Raw genomic sequence first — 20038 nt, forward strand, 5'->3', positions numbered from 1 at the left:
TGGTCCCCGATTGCACCAGAACTCAACCCCAGCCAATGAGCTGCTCCTCAGCATAGGAACTGGCACTAATGTCACCACTATCCAGCAGATAAAACTAAAGCAGTTACAGCAACTCTTTCCCATAAGGACCCCCACAATTTATGCAGCAGCAGGCAATGATTATTCTGTGACCATGCTCCATTTCTGTCCCTTAAGCAACCTGCGAAAGAGCCATTCAGCATGTTTACAGCTGTTCCAGTGCATCGCAGCTACAATCATTCTGAAATACAGATTTGCACTTTTGCTAATTTCTACCTTCTTACTAAGCCACAGTGAACAGAGTCATATATTTAGACAGAGGTTAGTCTGTAAGCAGAATATCAGTATCTTGTCATTTTGTAATTCCCAAACAGAAGCACAGAACATGGAAACCCTTGACAGTGACTTACAGCAATGATTCACAGAGTTTTTATTTATTCTTGCTGTTTTTTATAGATTCTAGCACAGTTTCACCATAAAGATTGCATTATGTCATCAAATTCTGAAGTGTATTCCTGTGCATGCCCATTAATGCCCAATGCCTGCAGAGCCCTTACAGGACTCAAGATGTTTTACAAACATTAGGCAGCTAATTAAGTCTCCAGCTACTCTCTCTAGGACAGTGAGTATCACCCTAATTTACATTAGGCCAACTGAGCCACAGAAGTTAAGCAATTTACTTAGGCCAGGATGGGCCAAAGCGGAGAAAAGTTTAACGCACAGGATGTTCTTGACCTCAAGAAAATCTGCGCTGGCTGGCAGGCATGGGCGTTTAAAGTCTTTGCTTTCTAAGCAACCAAAAAGAGAATAACTGCAAGTAAAATAATCACTTCCTACCTGGAATAAGTTTCCATCAGATGGCACAAACACTTCTCTTCTAATGAGATAAAAAAGCGAATACCCCAGCAACAAAAACAAAACACTGTGAAAGTACCTACAAAAGCATAGAGGGACTGAAGTTAATAACCATGAACTCTGGTACTGGCCTTATCACACCAAGAAAACCAAGATCATCTAGGCTGTCTCTGTTCTTCATAGTTGAGGCTTCCCCTCAGAGCAGGGCAAGGACCAAATCCTGCCCCAGAATTCTTCTATGTCTGCACCTGTTCAGCCTTTCCTCTGAGGACTGTCCTATTCATGACTGATTTCCAGTGCCCATCACTTCTGCAATGAAACTTGGGAAGGAGGAAGGAAGGCTAATGTTAGAGGTCACTATAGTAAGATGACAGTGCCTTTAGCATGATTTTACATTTGGATTCTTTTAACATTTCAAACACCCCACTTGAATAGCCTGGGAGAAGAAATGATTTACACACAAATAGGGCTTTCCCAACTTTACAGGCCATGCAATTTGTTGGTAGTCCACGCACAACATCCAAGTGCTTCTTCAGAAGCATCTAATTTAACTAATTCTTTAGTATGACATCACCAGGAAGTCAGCATGTTTCCAGTGCTGCTCCCTAAGCTTTCAAACCTGAACAGTATGTAAGCAGCACAAAACACCCCAGGCCATCAATACTACTTTGAAAATATGCATTCCTCAGAGGCCACTTTCAGTTCTGTTTTCTCCTTATACTTCCATCAACTGAATAATTCTCTGGAGCAGTTGCCCTGCCTCTTACAGAAATAGTTCTCTCCTTCCCAGTTCCCCAGGAGATAACAAAATGCCAGTTTTAAATGATGCAGAACCAGCAGAGCTTCCTAGACACTGGACTTCCCCATTTCATTCCCTGCAGAGCCTGCAACACTCAGCTGCACATGGGAACAAGATCACTTGCTCTTGAAAATAAAAATCTGTAGCTAGAAGAAAAGCGGGAATCCTCACCATTCCCAGCCCCCAAATCACTGTCTATTCCCTGGGCAAGTTATACCAGACCACTTCAGAAATTAACCAGTTACAGGAGCTTTAACAGTTACTTGGAGAAGCTCTTTTAACTACATCGGCATCTTCAGAACGTGACCCTACCCCGATATACACCTGCCGCTGACATTTTCCCCATTGTCCACAGAAAGGCAAGGCAGAGTAAGACTTGCTCCAAATGCTATTAAAAGATTTTCAATCATAATAGCCCGCCACAGACGAGGCAATTCAGTACAACACACTGCTCAGAAAGCAAGTATGGGAGAAGTGAAGAACACTCAAACCTGAGAGTTTGAAGCTATGAAGACTTCCCCTTCCCCACCGGTTTAATCCTTGCCTCCTAATTCTCCACGATGGGAGAGAGCTTTCCTCAGAAACTAGCCAGCATGGTTTCCAGACAGTAAAAATAGTATTTATATTTCAGGGACACTCAAAATCTGATTGACTGAAGACAGCTCTACTCCACACATGCAGACAGAGAAAAATCCTTATTCTAATCCTGGTATATACCCTATGGAAACCATAAGGATTAGCAAGAGATGTGCAGGCAAGGCAGCCTGAATCGAAACATCATCTGGCAGGAAGCACAGCCCTTCACCACATGTGCTATATCACGGCCCCAGGCTGGATTGCAAAGCATCTCTGCAGAGCCCTGGGTCTGAGCAGCCAGCTCTCCTCCGCGGAGCCAAGAAATTCGTGGCTAAAGGTGCTGCTGCACCCTTTGCCCTTATGATTTGCTCTGAGCAGTAACCTGTGGCAAACCCCTCCCCAGGGAAACATCACTGCTGCTTAATACTCCTTATGCCATAAGCTCCTTAGCACCCAAGCGCCCGCCGGATCCCACCCTGCTCCCGGCCGGCGGGTGCTGCCCACTGCAGAGCCCCAGACAGGCCCGTGGTGACGTGCCTGGCCCCGGCAGCGGCCCTGGCCCCGCACCGGCAGCGCTCCAGGAGCCACAGGGACCCCCAGGCCCCGTCCAGCCCCCGGCGGGCTCCCAGCGACCACCAGCGAAGGGAGAGCCACCGAAGGACCCCGAGGTGCCCAGCGCCCGAGCTCTGCCACCCCCCTCCCCACCGGGGCGCACAGCTGGCCCCTTCCTACTCCCCACAGGGCTGCCCCCCACCCCCAGCAAGGATCTCCCATACCTTATCTTCTCTCCTATAGGGCTGCCCCATACACGATACCTTAACTCTGCAGGGCTGTCGCAAGGCTCCCCTATAACCTGCTCCAAACCTGTGGGGCTGCCCCAGACCCCAACCCTCCGGGGCTGCCCCAAGAGCCCCCCATATCCTACCCCAACCCCGCAGGGCTGCCCCAAGAGCCCCCCATATCCTACCCCAAACCTGTGGGGCTGCCCGAGACCCAAACCTTGTAGGGCTGCCCCAAGGCTCCCCCAGACCTTAAACCTGTGGGGCTGCCCCCCCTACCCCGCCCCAAGACTCCCCCATGCCCTAGTCTCCCTGCTGTGGGGCTGCCCCACACCCCAACCCTGCGGGGCTGCCCCCTGCCCCGACCCCAACCCTGCGGGGCTGCCCCAAGGCTCCCCCAGACCCCTCTCCCCCTTGCAGGGCTGCCCCCGACCCCACACCCCGACCCCGCGGGGCTGCGCCCGGCCCCGGCCCTACGCAGCTGCCTCCGGCTCCCCCCACCGGGCCCGCGGCCGCCCCCCGGCCGGCGACCCCCCAGCCCCGAGAGCCCGGCCCGGGCGCCGCCCCGGCGGGAGGGACAGCGGCCCGCGGCCCGCCCGCGCCGCGCCGGGAGCGGCGCTACCTGCGCGCCTCCTCCTCGCTCTCCGGCGCGCCGGGCCCCTCGGGCGCCGCCATGATCACATCACACTCGGCCGCCGCCGCCATCTTACCGCCAGGCCGGGCGCGGGGGGGGGGGGGGGAGCGGGCGGGAGGCGGCGCGGGGCCGGAAGGGGCGGGGGCTTCCGCCGACAACGACGGCGGCCGCCGCGGGCCGCTAAGAGGGCGCCGCCGCCGGCGTGGGGGACTCCGAGCGGGGCCGGGGCCGGGGCCTCCTGCCACGGCGGCGGGCTGGCGGCGGCAGCCCGGGGCAGCGCGGCGCCTCGTGGGGGTCAGGGGCGCGGGGCAGTTGCCGCCTCCAGGGGGCGCCGCGGCCGCGCCGGGCTCGTCACGCCCCTTCCGCCGCCGCCGCCGCCGCCGCGCAGGTGAGGCCCCGCCGTCCCCCCGGCCCGGCCCGGCCCTGCCGCGGGCTCTGCCCCCCCTCCCCGGTTGGGGCGCGCGGGTGGCCCCCGCCCCGGGCCCGGCGTCCTCCGCCCTCTCTGGTGGAGGGAGGGAAACGCTCCGTAAGGCGCCGCCGGTGTCAACCCGCGTCCTCGGCCCGGCCGTGGCCGCACCGCGCAGCGTACGGGGCTGTGTGTCCCCTGCTCCCCCCCGCCCCCGACGGGGCTGTGTGTTCCCCCCCCCAACGGCCGATGGGGCTGTGCGCCCGATCCTGCCCCCCCGATGGGGCTGTGTTCCTCCCCCAACCGCCCGATGGGGCTGTGTGCCCGATCCTGTGCCCCCCTGCCCCCCGATGGGGCTGTGCGCCCGATCCTGCCCCCCCGATGGGGCTGTGTTCCTCCCCCCAGCCGCCCGATGGGGCTGTGTGCCCGATCCTGCCCCCCCGATGGGGCTGTGTCCCCCCCCCCCACCGCCCCATGTGGCTGTGTGCCCGCTTCTGCCCCCCTGACGGGGCTGTGTGCCCGCTTCTGCCCCCCCCCCCCCGACGGGGCTGTGTGCCCCCTGCCATCTCCCCAACGGGGGCTGTGTGTCCCCCCCGACAGGGCTGTGTGCCCGCTCCTGCCCCCCTGACAGCGCGTTTCGGCAGGATCCCTCCAGGCCTGGCCCTCCGCAGAGCGCCGTGAGCCGGCATGGGGAAGAGCTGCAAGGTGGTGGTGTGCGGGCAGGCCTCCGTCGGGAAGACATCCATCCTGGAGCAGCTGCTCTACGGGAACCACGTCGTGGGTACGTGTGGGGCGGTGGTGCCGGGGGCGGGGGAAGCCTGCGAGGGGCCTTCCTGCCTTCCCGGCTGCTTCACAAAGCCCCTGTGGCTGCTGGAGAAGGCGGGGGTGAGACAGCCCTGCGCTGTGTCTGCGTGGGGGCGGGCAGGGCCTGGCGGTCTTGGGCCAGAACCACCGAAACACAGAGGCGTCGGGAGGAGGAATGACTCGCGATGCCCTGCCTCAAGCCGCCCGGCACGATGGCTCTCCAGGCTGCGGCAGGGACAGTGCCGCGGCCGGCTTCCCCGGGTCACCCCAGCCCACCCCCCTTGCAGGTTCCGAGATGATCGAGACCCAGGAGGACATTTACGTGGGCTCCATTGAGACAGACCGCGGGGTGCGCGAGCAGGTGCGCTTCTACGACACGCGGGGCCTGCGGGATGGCCTGGAGCTCCCCAAGCATTGCTTCTCCTGCACTGACGGCTACGTGCTCGTCTATAGCACCGACAGCAAGGAGTCCTTCAAGCGGGTGGAGCTCCTCAAGAAGGAGATTGACAAGTCCAAAGACAAGAAAGAGGTGAGCAACCACAGTCTCCCCAAGGGACTGGGGCTGCAGTGCAGGATCTGCTCCCCTTGTTCACCACTTCTCACCCAGAGACGCTCTCCTCGCCTCTGGCTTTCACAGGATGGTGACAAGGTCCTGTTCCGTAAGACCCTCACCTGTAACTGGTACCATTCTGGGATGCTTTCAGGGGAGAGTATTTGCTCTGCCACCCTGATTGTTCCACAGCCATCGAGCAGAAAGGCTCTGTGTGAAAGAAGGTTCACACAGCTCTTGCTAAGGGGACAGGGCTTACCGGTCTGCTGCTTTGGTTATTTCACAAGGGGCCTTCAGTTTCCAGGGCTGTTGATTGATCTCGCTTCTTCCTGCCCTTTCGCACTGGGCCCTTCTATAGGCCACTGTGGCATTGAGCGTGCAGGTGCTCAACAGGCCCTTCCACTTTGGGGCTGCTCTGAGACACACAGTCTGAACATGAAGGGGGAGCTGCTGGATGGGAGCACGTGGAAACATGTCGTTTTAAAGGCCTTAGCGCAGAGGAGGAATTTAGCAGCAGAACTGGGCCTGGTACTGAGGGTATTGTCAAGGCAGAGCCAGGCAGTACCGGTTGACTGTGTTTGTTGCCTGCAGGGGTTCTTCTCACCTTCATTTTCTTGAACAGGTCACCATTGTGGTACTGGGTAACAAGTGTGACCTGCAGGAGCAGCGCCGGGTGGACCACGACGCAGCCCAGCACTGGGCCAAGGGCGAGAAGGTGAAGCTGTGGGAGGTGTCTGTGGCGGACCGGCGCACGCTGATCGAGCCCTTCATCTACCTGGCCAGTAAGATGACGCAGCCACAAAGCAAGTCTGCCTTTCCCCTGAGTCGCAAGAACAAGGGCAGCGGCTCCATGGATGGCTGAGCCTTGTCCTTCCCTTCTCCATTGCCACCTCCTCTCCCTCACCTCCCCCTTTTCCCTGCATTCACCTCCTGCTGAGCCTGTTTGGTGGGGTGGAGCCGGCGGGAAGCATGGTGGCAGGAGGAATGGGCGTCCCAGGGCCGGGGACAGTCTTTGAGGATGAGAGAGGTGACCCAGCTGCCCGGGCAGGGACAGGGCCTGCTCTTTTCACTGTCCACGTCCTGCAGACAAGCCTGGACTCACCGAGTGACGCTCCTCTCCTCCCGGGCCTCGTCTCCTGCTCTCGGGCGCAGGCTGGCAGACCCGGGGGATGCATGTGCTCAAGGGAGGCACAGCGTAGGGCTCACCGCCAGGTTGGAATCAGCTCCGCGTCCGAGTGCTGCCAGGCCAGAGGAACCGTTCCCTGGCTGGCGAGCTGCCCCGTTGTGTATCGTGCTGGTACCGCGTGAGAAGGGTCCCTGCTGGCCACGCATCCAGCACAGCCGCTGCCAGAGCAGCGCTCCCTTGCCCTACCCTGGCTGGCTCTGCGGGGCTGCCGCTTCGGTCCAGTGTGTCACCCCTTCCCAGCAGCGTCCTCTGCTCCTGTGCGTGCAGAAACGTTCAGTTCTTGGTCAAGTTGTGCGCAAGATGCACGTCATGCCCCAGCGAGCGCGTGGTGCAGAGCGGCGCAAGGTGCTGAGGCTGAGGGCAGGGTCAGGCCCTGCGTCTCACAGCGCCGCCGTCCACCACGCTGCCGCCCTGCTCTTGCTAAGCGCAAACTCCGTCCTAACCTGGGAGACGCTGGGCCTGGGCTTAGCCCACAACACCCCGATGCTTAGGGCTGTGGCAGCGCTCCCCATGTCTGTCCCAGCACTGGCTCTCAGAACCGCAGGACAAGGGGAACGTTCCCCGCACGTGCTCCCTTTGGCTAGTCTGGATCTAGGCAAAGATGACGAGAAAGCCCTGGCTTGTTTATACTTGTTCCTTTTATTTACTGAGTAACACAATAAAGCGATGAGATTTGATTATCAAAATATTTTCCTTTTTTTTTTTCCCAACAGTTATAGTACATCAAAAAATATACAGTGAACATTACAGGAGGGGTACTGGCCAAGTCCCTAGAGTCTGTTTATGGCATTTTTCTGGGTTCTTTATTTATTTCTTTTTTTGGACTCAAACTGTGTTCACATCACTCCGAGGTTATTTACAGAGGGGCACACGTTATTGAGCGCTATGGACTATGCCCTACTACCTAGTACAGCAGACGCTAAGTCAAAGGCAGTCAATGCTTTGGATAGCACAGGAGCAGGGAGGGGCTCGCTGGCGGCGGCGGGGCGGCAGCAGAGGGGCTGCTCTTACGCAGCTCGTTGCAGTATTATTGTTATTAGAAGGAATGGCTTTCACGGGGTTAAAGTGCCAAGTGTAGGAGTGTAGTAGGACTCCACTGACGGAGGGGTGGTGGGAGCAGCTACCGCTGGCTCCAGCGAAGGCTTTTTAGAACAAAACGCAGGGGAACAACCCCCGGGGCCTGCCGGCTCCTGCAGGCTGGAGCATGGCCACGGCTGCCCGCTCCCCGGCTCCCCGCGCTCCTGGGGCTGGCGCGTGCGTGCAGGAGGGGACGAGTCGCCCTCCTCGGGGGGGGGGGCCAGGCTGACCGGGCGGCAGCGCGGAGAAGGGCACGGCGAGACGCGTGGGGCAGAGGCTGCCAGGAGCAGCGCGAGGGCTGCAGCGGGGGTGACCCACGGGCTGCTTGGCCTTAAGACACTGGCAGAGCTGCGTCCCTCCCGCTGCCTGCGGGGCCCAGCCAGCGCAGACTCCCCCGGGACACGGCGACCACCTCGCTATCCCGGTCACATCCACCGCCGCTGGGAGCCTTCTGTCCCTCGGGAACGTCTCCCACCACCCCCGACCATTCGGTTATCTCTAGTCCCCCCTCCTTCCGCACAAGCTCTCGCCCCCTCTCCTGCTGCCCCCACCCCACTTCCCTCCACCTCCGTGGTGGCCGGGAGATGCCCTGAGCAGTAAATCCGTACCAGGGGCTCCCTCGCGCAGGGCAGCACCTGAGCGCAGCAGCGCAGGTCAGCACTGCCCATGGCTTGGCCAAGCGGGACCCTCCCGCGAGCAGCAGGCGCGCGGCTCCGGGCGGCCTGGGCTCCCTCGGCGCGGCATCACCTACCATCGCCGCGGCATCACCTACCATCGCCGCGGCTCCGGGCTCCCCGCAGACGCCGAGGAAGCAGACGGCTTCGGCCACGCGAGTCACCCGGCGGCAGCTCCCGGTTCGCCTCCCGTTGCGTTGCCGCAATCCTGTCCTGAGCATTGGTAGCGCACACCGGGCAAAACCCTCCCGAGATGCTGCCTTGCTCGCGGAGCAGCCCGGGGAGCGGGCGCTCGCCCACCGCAGCGGCACAGACCCACCAGCCTCTTCCCGAGGCGAATTGCGTACGGGCTGGGGACGCAGCGGGGCGTCTTCGAGCCAGCACCCGGGCTGGGGAGGGGAAGCGGCTCTGGAGGGAACCGTCTGCACGGATCCAAGTGTTTCAGCTCCTTTCTGCTCCAGGCAGCGCTCCGGCTGCACGGACGGCACGAGCACCGAGGGGAACCGCAGCCGGCAGACCCCCGGGCGAGCTGCTCCCACGGGATTGCATAGATTGGGGCGGGTCGTCGCTCCAGCGTGAGGTCCACTCGGGTGGCGACTTTCCTGCGTGTCCCTGTTCACAGCAGCGCGACGGGACCCCGCAGCGCCGCGGGTGCCGTTTCCAGCCCGGGCCGTCGCTGGGTCTTGAGCACAGTGAAGACGACGGGACGGGACGGGACGGGGGGGACGGGACGACCGCACGTGGCGGCCGGCTCGGCAGCAGCGATGGCACCTCGCGGCGGGGGACCGTGAGCGCTCGAGGGACGTCCGGAGCCTCACGGCGTCACCGGGAGGTAGGGGCAGGGTCACCCCCGCACGCGGCGGTGGGACGGGGCTGCGGGCGGGGGTCCCCGCCGCTGGCAGGAGGACCAGGCGTCTGGTCCCCACCGTGCTGGCGCCGCCGGGGCGCGGGGCTTTCGGAGGGCAGCGGCGCGGGGGCCGGCTCTGCCGATGGCTCTGGCGAGGGGGTGGCGCGGCCGTGCTGGTGAAACCGGCCGGGGAAACGCCGGTTTCTTCTTGTGCTGGGGACGTTTCCCCCCCGCAGGGCCGGACGGAGGCTCCGCTCGCAGCTCCGGGGGCGGCCGGCCGCAGGGATCCCCGGGGACGGCCGGCTCCTCTCCTTCCAGCCCGGCGCCCGGGAGGAGGCGAGCGGGAAACGGCGGCAGCCGCAGCGGGGTCCCGGAGAGCCGGGCGGGATGCTCTGCCCACCACGGCACCGCTCGCTCCAGCCGGAGCCCGCTCGAAGCAGGGAGAAGCCGGGTGGACGCCTACGACTACAGTTTCCCGGCGGCCGGAGCGTCGCCGCGGCCGGGTCCGGAGCGGCCGGCAGCGCTAGTAGGGCGCGAAGACGATGGGGCCCGGCGTGGCGCGGACATGGGCCGGCGGCGTCCGGAAGAGGGCTGGTCCGAGCAGGGGGGCTTGGAAGAGGGTGGCGGCGGCCGGCCGCAGGGCCAGGGGCCCGGGCATGGCGCACACGGCGGCGGCGGCGAGCGGGCTCGGGAGGAAGCGGGTCGCCAGCGTCTTGGTGAGGTGCTTCTGCAAAGCCAGCTTGGACTGCGGCAGAGCGGGGGCAAGCGGCAACGCGTGAGCCGCCCAGCCGCAGCGTCTGCGGTGCTTTTCGCTGCTTCCCTCCGCTGAGGTTGGCTGCCGGCCCCCCGCGACGCCGGGCAGCATCCCTGCACGCCCAGCCCCAGCCGAACCGCACCGCCGCGCTGGCTCCGAGCGCCCCAAAATCACAGCTTCCCCCCTAGAAACTGAAACAGGTGGAGGAACCGCAAATGCTGCGACCGCTTTGAACGCGGCTGCCGGGTGGCTCACGAACGAGCCCCCTCTCCCGCTCCCGTTGCTAATGCTAGGAAGAGCCTGGGTGGGTGTCTGCTAACGCCAGGGACCCCTCGCCCCGCCGAGGCAGCAGGCTCCATCTGCCCCCGGGGCGCGAGAAACTGCAGGAAAAACGGGCAAAGCGTCTCTCATCGCGAGAGCTGGCTAAGGCGGCCGAGGGCGCCCGGGGCGACAGAGACCTCGCAGCTCCCTCGAGGATACTCACCGCGAGGGCCGCGTTCTTCTGCAGCTTGTTGTAGGGGCTGTACTTGGGCTTGGGCGGCTTCCCCGCCAGCCGGTCTTTGTGCCGCCGGCTGCTCATGTGCTGCGGGGGGAAAGCGGCGGCGTCACCCGCGTCCCGTCGCCCCGTCGCCCGCCCGCGCCGCCAGCTCCAGCCCCCGGACGCCACCGGAGCGGGGTTTTAGCTGCATTGCACAAAACCGCCCCGCGCTGCTGCTGTTTCTGGGGCTTTTTGCTATCAATTTGTCTGCCGCTCTGCAGAGCCCCGGGGAGCCCTCCCGGCTGGGACCCCTGCACCCGGCTCCGAGCTTACGTGGCTTTGCAAGTACAAACCCAGGGAAGTCTGTTTCCCCCCGCGGCAGGGAGAAGCAATAGGGCCTGGGCAAGCGGGTACAGGTCCCCCCTCACCTTAAATCCTCAGGGATTTGCAAGGCAGGCGGCTTGTAAACGAGAGCTCCCCCTCTCCGCGGCCACCAGGTACCGGGGGAGGATGCAACACCCCGGAGCCGAGCGCGCGGCCTTGGCAGAGCTCCCCGTGCCCCCACGTCCCCCGCGCTTCGAGGGAGGGGGCAGGCGGGAGGCCTGGGCTCGTCACCTGCTTGAGCTGCGTCTCCGAGTTCACGTAGATCTCGCACACTTGGCAGTGAAACGCCTTATTCTGGATGTTGATGCTGCCCTTGTTGCCGATCCGCTTGGCCTTGTGCCCCGCCCGGGAGAGCAGCTTGCCGCGGCCTCGCCGCACCTGGGTGCTGTGACCCTCCAGCATCGACTTGTGCTTGGCCCCTGGGGCGGGGGGGGAGAGCGGGCGCTCGGCAAACGCGGGGACGTCGCCGGGAACCGCTGCGGGAGAGACGGGCCCCCCGCCCCACCGCGACCCCACACCCGTCCGTGCGACGCCGGGCTCCGGGAAAGCGAGACCCAGGAGGGGACGTGACCTTGCCGAGGTCGGCAGTGGATGTGGGAAGGGGCTGCGGAGCGCAGGCGGCCGCTTGCCCGGCTGCCACCCACCTATCGCCCCTCTGCACCGGCGCCGGGTCACCCACCGGGCGGTCGCTGCTTCACACCCAGCCCCGTGCACCCCCGAACACCGTGCAACCCCCAAACGCCGTGCACCCCCGAGCCCCGTGCACCCCCGAACACCATGCAACCCCCAAACGCTGTGCACCCCCGAGCCCCGTGCACCCCCGAACACCATGCAACCCCCAAACGCTGTGCACCCCCGAGCCCCGTGCACCCCCCAACACCATGCAACCCCCAAACGCTGTGCACCCCCGAGGCCTGTGCACCCCCGAACACCATGCAACCCCCAAACGCCGTGCACCCCCGAGCCCTGTGCACCCCCAAACGCCGTGCACCCCCAGAACACCATGCAACCCCCAAACGCCGTGCACCCCCAGAACACCATGCACCCCCCGAGCCTCACCGCTGCACCCCCGGCTCGCGCACGCCGCTCCCAGCGGCAGACGAGGCCGTGTCCAAACCCCGCCGCGCCGCTGCCCCAGGTTTCGCGCAGCCGCTCCGCTGGGCGAAGCCGCCCTCCCTGCGCCAGCCCTCCGGAGACGCCGCTATTTTAAGCCCGTCCTGGAGCCCGTCACCCCGCGCCCGGGCGTCGGCAGGGTCCGCAGCGCTCGGCACGCGCCGCCGCCGCATCTCAGCGATGCCCAAGGTCACGGCGGAGCCGGCGGCAGGGCCAGGAATAGCTCGCGGGGGCTGAGGGAGGCAGGGAAGCGGGACCCAGGAATCCCGCACGCCGGGGAACGGGGCGCCCTGTCCTGCCGCCGCGGCCACGGGGGCGGACGGGAAATTCAAGCCATCGCTAATTCGGTCCATTTTCTAAGGCGCTAAGCGAGGAGCCGGCACGCCGCGACAGCCGCAGAGGGACGCGAGCCCGCGAACGCTTTGTTTGTTTGTTTGTTCTTTTTCCCCCAAATCAGCTCCTAAATTTGTAACCGGAGCTGACAAAAGCAAAAGGACACGGCTGCAGCTAAGCCGCGGCTCTGTCCTCGGCCGACCCCGGCGCCGCGGCCGCTCCGGCTGCCCCCGCCCCGGCGCCGCTGCAGCCCGGAGGGGGCTGCGGGCTGGGGGAGCCGGTCTCCAGCCCCCCCGAACCGGGGGAGAAGAGGGTCTTTCCCCTAAAACGGGGGTGTCGGTGTTTTTTAGCACTGCGTGAGGAAGGCGGGCGGGCAGGAGCCGGCGCTGCAGAGCCCGCAGACGCCGCTGGAGGTCACCCGCCGCGCGGCCCCCGGCCCCGGGATGCTCCGGGATGCTCCGGGATGCCGCACGGACGGACGGACAGCTGCCCGAAAACACCCTTAACTAAGGGACACGGACAACAAGAGCATTTCACCTTGCTAAAACACTGTCACAAGCAACAGCACAGGTGAAACGCCACCGCCTGCCTTTGCAACGCGGTTCGGCAGCGCCAGACACCGCTCCGAGCAGCATCCCCGCGGCCGGACCGCGTGGGCGCGACGCCTTACCCGTGTTGTGAGCCTCCAGCTGGGACAGGGAGTTGACGGTCACCTTGCAGGTGGGGCAGTAGAGGTGCTGCTTGCTCTTCTTGCCCTCCTTCTCGCCGCCGTCCGGGGCCGAGGCGACGCTGCCGCCCGGCTCAGCCGCCCGCGCCTCGGTGCCCGGCACGGCCGGGGAGGCCACGCTGGCGGCGTCCGAGCCGCCCTCCGACAGCTCCGAGGCCGGCGGGGAGCCCGGCGGCGGGACGGGGCCCGGCAGCTCCGCGGGGGACGTCGCCGGGCTGGGCGCCGGGCCGCTGCTCTCGCCCTCCGCGTCCTGGAGGCCGCCGGCGGGAGCTGGCGGGAGGCAAGGGGAAAGGCAGGGATCGACGGAGAGGGAGGCGCTCCGTCCTCGCAAAGCTCTCCTGGGTTTCGGGGAGTGATAGGACCCGACCCCCCCCCCCGCCCTGGACCCGGGGTCTCTCCCGTTCGTGCTTTTATCCGCAACTCGTTGCAACCGTGCTCAGCTCAGCACCGAGCAGCCCCAGCGCTGCCCTCGCCGCCGCCAGCCCACGAGCCCTCGCCGGGTGCTGCTATGGGGGCTGCGCTGCTGCGGGAGCGGCCGGCTCGTTAGCGCCGTCGTTAGCCGCCGCTGCACACCCCTCCTTTTCAATACCGCCCGTCGCTGAAGCGCGCCGAGCCCCCCGCCCCGGCGAGCGTCCCCCTCGTCCCCGTACCTGCGCTGCCGCCGTCCCCGCCGCCCTCCAGCGCCGCCGGGAAGTCGCCCGCCTTGTCCCGGCCGCCCGCCGCTGCCGCCCTCTGCTTGCTCTTCATGGCCTCGATGGCCTTCAGCCGCCGGGCGTGCTTGTGGCCCTTGTAGTGGGCTTCCGCCTGGTTCTGCGGGGGCGGACGGGAGGCTGCGTCAGCGCCGCGGCCCGGGACGGACGGACGGACAGACGGACGCGCGGAGGCGGCCGCCCCGTCCCTGTCGGTATCGCCCATCGGGCAGCGGTTTCGGCCAGCCGCGCTGCAGAGCCGCCGCTCCCTCTCCCCAGATTGCTCCGCGCGTGCACGGGGTGAGGCATCGCTTCGCTAAGCTGCCGCCTTGCGAGGCCGAGATAAGGACCCCGCGCTGATTAAATGCACCGCGCCACTTCTAAAAGAAGCTTTCAGGCAGAATTTATGACTTCAGAAACCTACGATGAACTGCTAGCCGTGAAAATAAAATAAAAAAACGCTCTGGCGGGGAGGCCGCATCCCCTGTTGTCACCTAACGGGTGTCTAACACGCGATTTACATTCGCGGGCTCCTTTCTCCCGCCGAACCTCGGATAACGAAGTGCGTGTTGATGGGCTCATGCCTGCGAGGAACCGATAAAAACGCACACAAAAGAAAATACCCCAAAGGCCTGTGTACTTAGCGGTCAGGGACAATGCAGCATTGTCGCCAGAACAACCAGAGTTCAGCAATTTATGGAAACCAAATCCAATATGAATTGAGATGCTCTATTACGGAGCAGCGCGGATTAATTTGCGGGGCGTTTCCAGGGGCCGTTTGAGGCTTCCCGCGCTTGGGAGGCAGCAACACAGCTTCCCACCCTCCCTCCGCTTTTTAAGGATGGGACAAGCATCCAAGAGTTTGGCATCCACGGCGAGTGCGCGGGAAAAGGAGGAGGCCGGGGCAGGAGCCTCGTTAGCGAACACAAAGAAGCTGCATCAGATACCGGGGCCGGGCCGGGGCGGTTGCAGCCTAAATAGGTCACCGAGGGCCGCTGCCATTTCACGCAGCAACACAAGCGGCACCACGGCTGGCAGCGGCCGGGGCTCGGCAGCGCCGCGGGCAGGCGAGACGCCGCTCGGAGCATCCACCGCGCGGAGCATCCGCCGGGAACGCCGGCCGCGGGAAGGAGCCGCACGGAGCGGCAGCCCCCAGTGCGCCCAGCCCGCTGCTCGCGCGCCCCCGGCCTCCGAGCGCCGGCTCCCTTCCAAACTCTTAATCAGTTTTCCCCACAAAGCTCGGCTGCGTGCGGTTCCTGACCGCAGGGATCTGTGTTTCCTTACGCCCCTCTACGAGGTGGTTGGTTTACATGGAATAAAAGGCTGGAGGAAAAACCCGCCTGCTCCAGCATCGTGCTGGGAAGGCAGCGCGGGAAAGGTTCATCCGGAGCAGACACGAATCACGGGGGCTGATAGAGCAGCTTAAACACAAACACAGGACAGGGACGGCAGGGAATGGACCTGATCAAAACGATGGGGTGCAGGAGGACAAAACGATGGGGTGCAGGAGGACAAAACGATGGGGTGCAGGAGGACAAAAGAGCCACGCGGAGGATGCAGCGGCTCGGGGAGCGCTCGGGCCCGCGAACGAGAAGATGCTGGGGAGATCGTGAGCCGGGGCAGCCACGGGCGGATGGCAGAGCGGAGCTGGCAGGAGCCGCGAAACGCCCGCGAGCCCCCCACGGCCCCCGGGGCTGCCTTGGCGCCGGGTACCACCGCACGCCCGGCCCCGCGGCCCCTCCGGCCCGGCCCCCCCCGCGTCGCCCCGCTTACTGCCGAGTTGAAGCGCAGGTGGCAGATGTTGCAGGAGATGAACTGCTTCTTCTTGAGCGGGGCCGGCACGCCGAAGGTGTGGCTGATCACCGCCTTCTGCACCGGGTCCATCTGCGGGGAGGAAGGCAGAGGGGGCTCGGTGCCGCGCCGCGCCCGGGGCCCGGCCAGCGCCCGCCGGGGCAGCGCCGGGACCGTTTGTGCCCGGTCTCTAGGAGCGAGGAATCAGTGCATGAGCTGGGATTTCGGCCCAGCCCGGAGGTCCCCGGGGAAGCACTCGTGCACCAACTACGTACTCTGCATCGATGCATTATTTTTTAAGCCATCCTTGAAAAAAGCCCAGCCTACAGGGTCCAAATACTCGCTCTTGCCTGGCAGGGGGGGAAGGAGCCTTCCCACCCGGGGCCCCCAGCTCTTCCCGGCGCCCGCAGGAGCAGAGCGGGAACGCTGAGCGTCCTGGCCGGGCGCTCCGGGAAGAGCAAAGCGGCTTTCCCAGGGCCGCCCAAAGCAAGGCGGAGGGGGGCGAGCACCGGGGGGTCCCAGCACCGGGGGGGGGTCCTGGCCACGGCACCCCGGCCCCGGCCTCGCACCGCGTCACGGCAGCTGCCCGTGGTGTGCACAGCAAATTATCGGTCTCCGTCTGAGCGCCCAGCTGCCGCCTCCGCCTGCCCGCGGCCCCGGAGCCTTTCCCGGGACTCGGCAGGAGCAGGAGCCACCGACCCCACGGTGCATCCGCGCCGGCTCCGGGCTGAACCCCCCTCCGCCGCGGGCAGGGGGCTATTTTCGCCCGCCGCCGTCGTGGTGCAAGGCCGAGGACGTTGCCGCACTCCTCGAGCGGCCTGCGAGCCCGCGCCATCCTGGCATCCCGCGGGACACGTGCGCGGAGGCCGAGCGACTGCCGCCGGCTGCGAGGAGCCGGTCTGCCCGGGGCGGCGCGCGGGCCGATGACAGCCCGGCGCTTCTGCCTCTGCCCGACGCTCCGCACGGCCCTCAGCCGCAGCAGCAAACTTGTTCGAAAAGCCATAATTGTTTTAAACAAAATGCATTTATTATGGGGAGGGGGGGAAATAAGAATAACCTCTTTGTTTGAGCGTGGCTATAATCTATAATGCAAGTATTGTTCCCCTACCCTGTGGCATAGGAAGATTATCTTATCTGAGTCCTGCTGTCAGTAGAGCCTGGGGTTTTCAGGCGATCGTATTTCTCTGCAAAGCTATTTAGTTGCCGAGACAGGTGCATCAGTCTTCGAGGCACATGCCTGGACAACGGAGCCATTATCGAGACCCCAAATTCCATTCCAGAAGTGAGCAGAATGGTAACAGCGAGTGATTAATGAAGTGCCTGTTTGCTATGAAATTTTGCTCACTTATCTGGAATATAAATGAAGAGCATTCGGGGTGCGGCGGCGGACCGGGGGAATCTGCAGACGGCAGCGGCGCTGCTCGTCCCGGCACCGAGCACTGCGAGGGCCCAGGGCACCGAGCACCGCGCTGCCGGCAGGAGCGGGGCTGGCGCTGGCTTCCAGGAGAAACACCCACCTTTTCCGTGCAAAAGGAAGAAAAACGGCTCTAATCCTTGCAGCGGGGTGAAGGAGGCGAGAGCGGCCCCGGCCCGAATCCGCCAGCCCTGCCAGTGCTCTGCCCCGGCTGAACCTCACCGTCCTGCCCCAAATCGGGCTTTAGGCGAGGGGAGAGGGGCATCGCTCGGCGCCGCGGGGACGAGCGCCGCTTCAAGAGCTCGCTGTTCGGCGATGAAGGGTCCTCGACGCTCCGTGCTAGCCATTTCCACCTCTACTAATTAACGCTAAATTACAGCCTCCCAGGAAACTTTGCTTTCCATCCCGGGCGTGCTGGAGCACGTAACCGCATTAGCGTCAATAGTGGGGGACGTTTGAATCGTCCAAGCGGTTTTTGTTCGGTTCGTGCCAGCTTTGATGGGGCTCGGCCCGCCGTGCACGCGTTCGGCACGGGCTGAGCATCGCGGCGGCTGTGCAAAGCCACCGCCCTCCGGGCAGCTCCAAAATCGGATTAAATTGGCGACCCCTCCTCGCCCCGCGCACCTGCCCTCGCCGCTGCAAACTGGGGGGATCGGATCCGTCCAACGCCCCGCGCGCCCCGGGCACCTCGCGGCTCTCCGGCCATCGCCGCCTCCTAGCCAGGAGGAAAAGCAAGCGTTCGCTCTCAAAAAGGCTTTTCGGAGCCAAACCCCGCCGATCGCAGCCCGCGGCGCGCGTGCCCCCCGCGCTGCCCGGCCCCGGCGCGAGCCGCCTGCTCTCTGCACCCGGGGCAGAGCCGACCCGCGACGCCACCCGAGCGCCCCTGCGCTGCCGTTTGCATGAAAATAAAGTACTCCATGAACGTCTCTCTAACATGCAGTCACTTATTTGAGATGGAAAATAAATATATATATATATCTCCCCACTTACTCCCCCAGGGGCCGCGGGCGTGGGACCGGAGGGACGTACCGATTCCCGCAGCCGAAGCCCACGGCAGCGATTGAGGGCACCGGGCTCCCGCTGCCGCGGCGGACGACGCACCCCAGAGCAGAGGTGGATTTGGGGGCACGGCGCGCTGGGAGAGCAAAGATCTCGGCTTTATAGTCAATTCTTACTGACTCGAATGACTTTCTTTATCCCTGGATGTTCCTACCGATATAAATAGAGACCTCGGTGCTGAACTTCCTGCCAGCCGCCGGGGTCGGAAACGGGAATTCGCAGGGACAAAGTATCAGTTCGGATCACGTCTTCTGCTGGGGGTTTGCAAGACGCTGTTAGGTCCTGGGGATTTGCAGCATCCCAAGAGCTGGAAAGTGCCTTTCGAGCATGAAACGCTCCTTGCGTATTGCGTTAGGATCTTTTTTCCCCCCGCTCCTGTTGTTGTTTTAAGTGGCAGGAGAGCTCAGCTTGGAAGGGCTTCGCTTGCTGCAGAGTAAAACATCTGCTGGGTTCGTGAGAGCCTGGTGACCTGCTCCCAGCGCAAAGCGCTCTGCCGGGCCGCTACGGGCTGCTGCGGAGGGGACGACGCGCCGCGGTCCGCAGGGCAGAGCGGTGCCGACCCCCGTTTCAGCCCGCGTAGCCGAACCCCCCCCGGGGCAAGCGAGGGCCGGGGACGGCAGCGGCAGCCCGAGCCCCCGACACCGCCGGGCCGGGTCCGAGTGTGGCCCAGGGCTCCGGGATGCTCCGCGTCTCGCACGCGGGACGGTGAGGAAACCTTTCCGCCCGTTTCCCGGAGGAGACGCGACGCCGGCTGCGAGCCCTCTCTGCACCTGCGGCCCCGAAAGCTCCCCCGGAGTCCTGCAAAGTCGCAGCACGCGCGCGTGGCCACGCGCATCCCGAACGGCTCAAGGGCTTAGCCCTGCTCCGGCCCGGAGAGGTGCCGCAAGCGTCCCTGCAAAGCAGGGGATTAGCTCCCGAACGCGGACCCGCTGCAGCGGCGACGGGCCGGACCTGCTGCTGCACAGCTGCGCCGCGGGGCTGGGCACCGCCAGCAAGCGCGAGAGATTAATTTCCTATTTTTTTTTTTTTAAGCAACATGACTTTGGAAAACACGTGCCAAGGCAGGGGCCAGGGAGAGCCCAGCGGCACAAATCACAGCGCCTGGTTCAAGCGAGCTGCTGACTCCAGCAACTAAAAAAAGGAGCAGAGACAAAGAGCAGCAGCGCTAATGGCATCAAAACCCTCTGCTCTCCTGTGATTCTGCTTGTTAGCGCAGGGGAGAGGCAGCCCAAAGCCGGGGTTTCAAAAGAGCTTAGCGGAGTTAGATGTCTGAATCCCATTCAGCAGCAGCAGGAATTTGGTACTTAATTTCTGCGGCCGCCTTTGAAGACCCCTATGATAGTTTGCACCTTGGTAGCGCGGCTGATTTCAAAGCCACTTAGACGAGGTGGATGCCCGCCACCGGCACCGAGCCCCCTCGCCCCACTGCTGTCACCGCGTCCCCCTCGCCCAGCCACCGTCACCGTGTCCCCTCGCCCCGCCACGCGACCAGCCGGGCCCGGGAACGAGCCCCAGGCGTCCGAACCACCACGCGGGACCCGGAGCCGAGGAAGGGGCTGGAGAAGGAGGTGCCGTCCCAAGGCGACGTCACGGCGGGTTTCGAGGGTGGGAGGTTGGGAAGAGGAGGAGACACGAAGGAAGGAGAATAATATTTCACGCCTGAGATGCCATCGTGCATCCTTGGCTTTACATATCCACGGAAACGTATAGAGACGTGTTTAATTGCATAGTCCAAGCACGTGGTCGGGCTTCAGCCTGAGCTTGAACCACACAAACCAGCAAGAGCTGCCGCGACGACGAGGCACCCGGACGCCCGCGCGGGCCACGTGCCCTCCGCCAAACGCCCTGTGTCTTTATGGGCTCCCTCTCTCCATTTATTTAAACTAACGAACTGCTCTCCAGACTTACTCTATTACTATTGATTCCCGGAGCAAAACCCAATTGAACTTGGTTAAAACGAAGCGTCTTTTTAATTTCGGTCTGTAAGCATGATGGATGGGGGAGGAACTGGCCTTTCTGGATGCTCACGGCCCCGTTCGGGCGCATCCCCTGGTCCCTGCAAACACCCCCCAACCGCGGCCAGAATTACCC

General features: G+C 63.9%; 3 protein-coding genes and 1 long non-coding RNA gene across 7 annotated transcripts in view; 1 reads left to right on the forward strand and 3 right to left on the reverse strand.

Moving 5' to 3' along the window:
* Nucleotides 1-2969, reverse strand: part of LOC112992599 (uncharacterized) — an 8676-nt gene extending 5707 nt beyond the window's left edge. The window contains exon 1 of the long non-coding RNA XR_010392606.1: nt 856-2969. This is a non-coding gene — a long non-coding RNA (uncharacterized LOC112992599). The remainder of the gene's footprint in view (nt 1-855) is intronic.
* The window catches only part of DNAJC7 (DnaJ heat shock protein family (Hsp40) member C7), a 27211-nt gene extending 23410 nt beyond the window's left edge, over nt 1-3801 (reverse strand). The window contains exon 1 of the mRNA XM_064524768.1: nt 3650-3801. Within this exon, the coding sequence (XP_064380838.1) occupies nt 3650-3732 (83 nt within the window). The 5' untranslated portion in view covers nt 3733-3801. The remainder of the gene's footprint in view (nt 1-3649) is intronic.
* On the forward strand, nt 3780-7293 carry NKIRAS2 (NFKB inhibitor interacting Ras like 2). Of its 2 annotated transcripts, none has more exons than XM_064524773.1 (4): nt 3780-4049; nt 4712-4848; nt 5159-5400; nt 6044-7293. In XM_064524773.1, the coding sequence occupies exons 2-4, from the start codon at nt 4755-4757 to the stop codon at nt 6281-6283; spliced, it is 576 nt and encodes a 191-aa protein (XP_064380843.1). In that variant the 5' UTR covers nt 3780-4049; nt 4712-4754; the 3' UTR covers nt 6284-7293. The 2 variants fall into 2 exon arrangements, with proteins under 2 accessions (XP_064380843.1, XP_064380844.1); XM_064524774.1 differs by lacking the exon at nt 3780-4049 and adding an exon at nt 4081-4187.
* Nucleotides 7228-20038, reverse strand: part of ZNF385C (zinc finger protein 385C) — a 43327-nt gene continuing 30516 nt past the window's right edge. For all 3 annotated transcript variants that reach the window (XM_064524769.1, XM_064524771.1, XM_064524770.1), the window contains exons 3-8: nt 15457-15567; nt 13645-13804; nt 12938-13264; nt 11053-11240; nt 10444-10542; nt 7228-9950 (exon numbers count right to left, since the gene is read on the reverse strand). In XM_064524769.1, coding sequence (XP_064380839.1) covers nt 9729-9950; nt 10444-10542; nt 11053-11240; nt 12938-13264; nt 13645-13804; nt 15457-15567 — 1107 coding nt within the window. In that variant the 3' untranslated portion in view covers nt 7228-9728. The remainder of the gene's footprint in view (nt 9951-10443; nt 10543-11052; nt 11241-12937; nt 13265-13644; nt 13805-15456; nt 15568-20038) is intronic.

Source organism: Dromaius novaehollandiae, chromosome 22 (genome assembly GCF_036370855.1).
Source record: "Dromaius novaehollandiae isolate bDroNov1 chromosome 22, bDroNov1.hap1, whole genome shotgun sequence".
NCBI lineage: Eukaryota > Metazoa > Chordata > Aves > Casuariiformes > Dromaiidae > Dromaius > Dromaius novaehollandiae.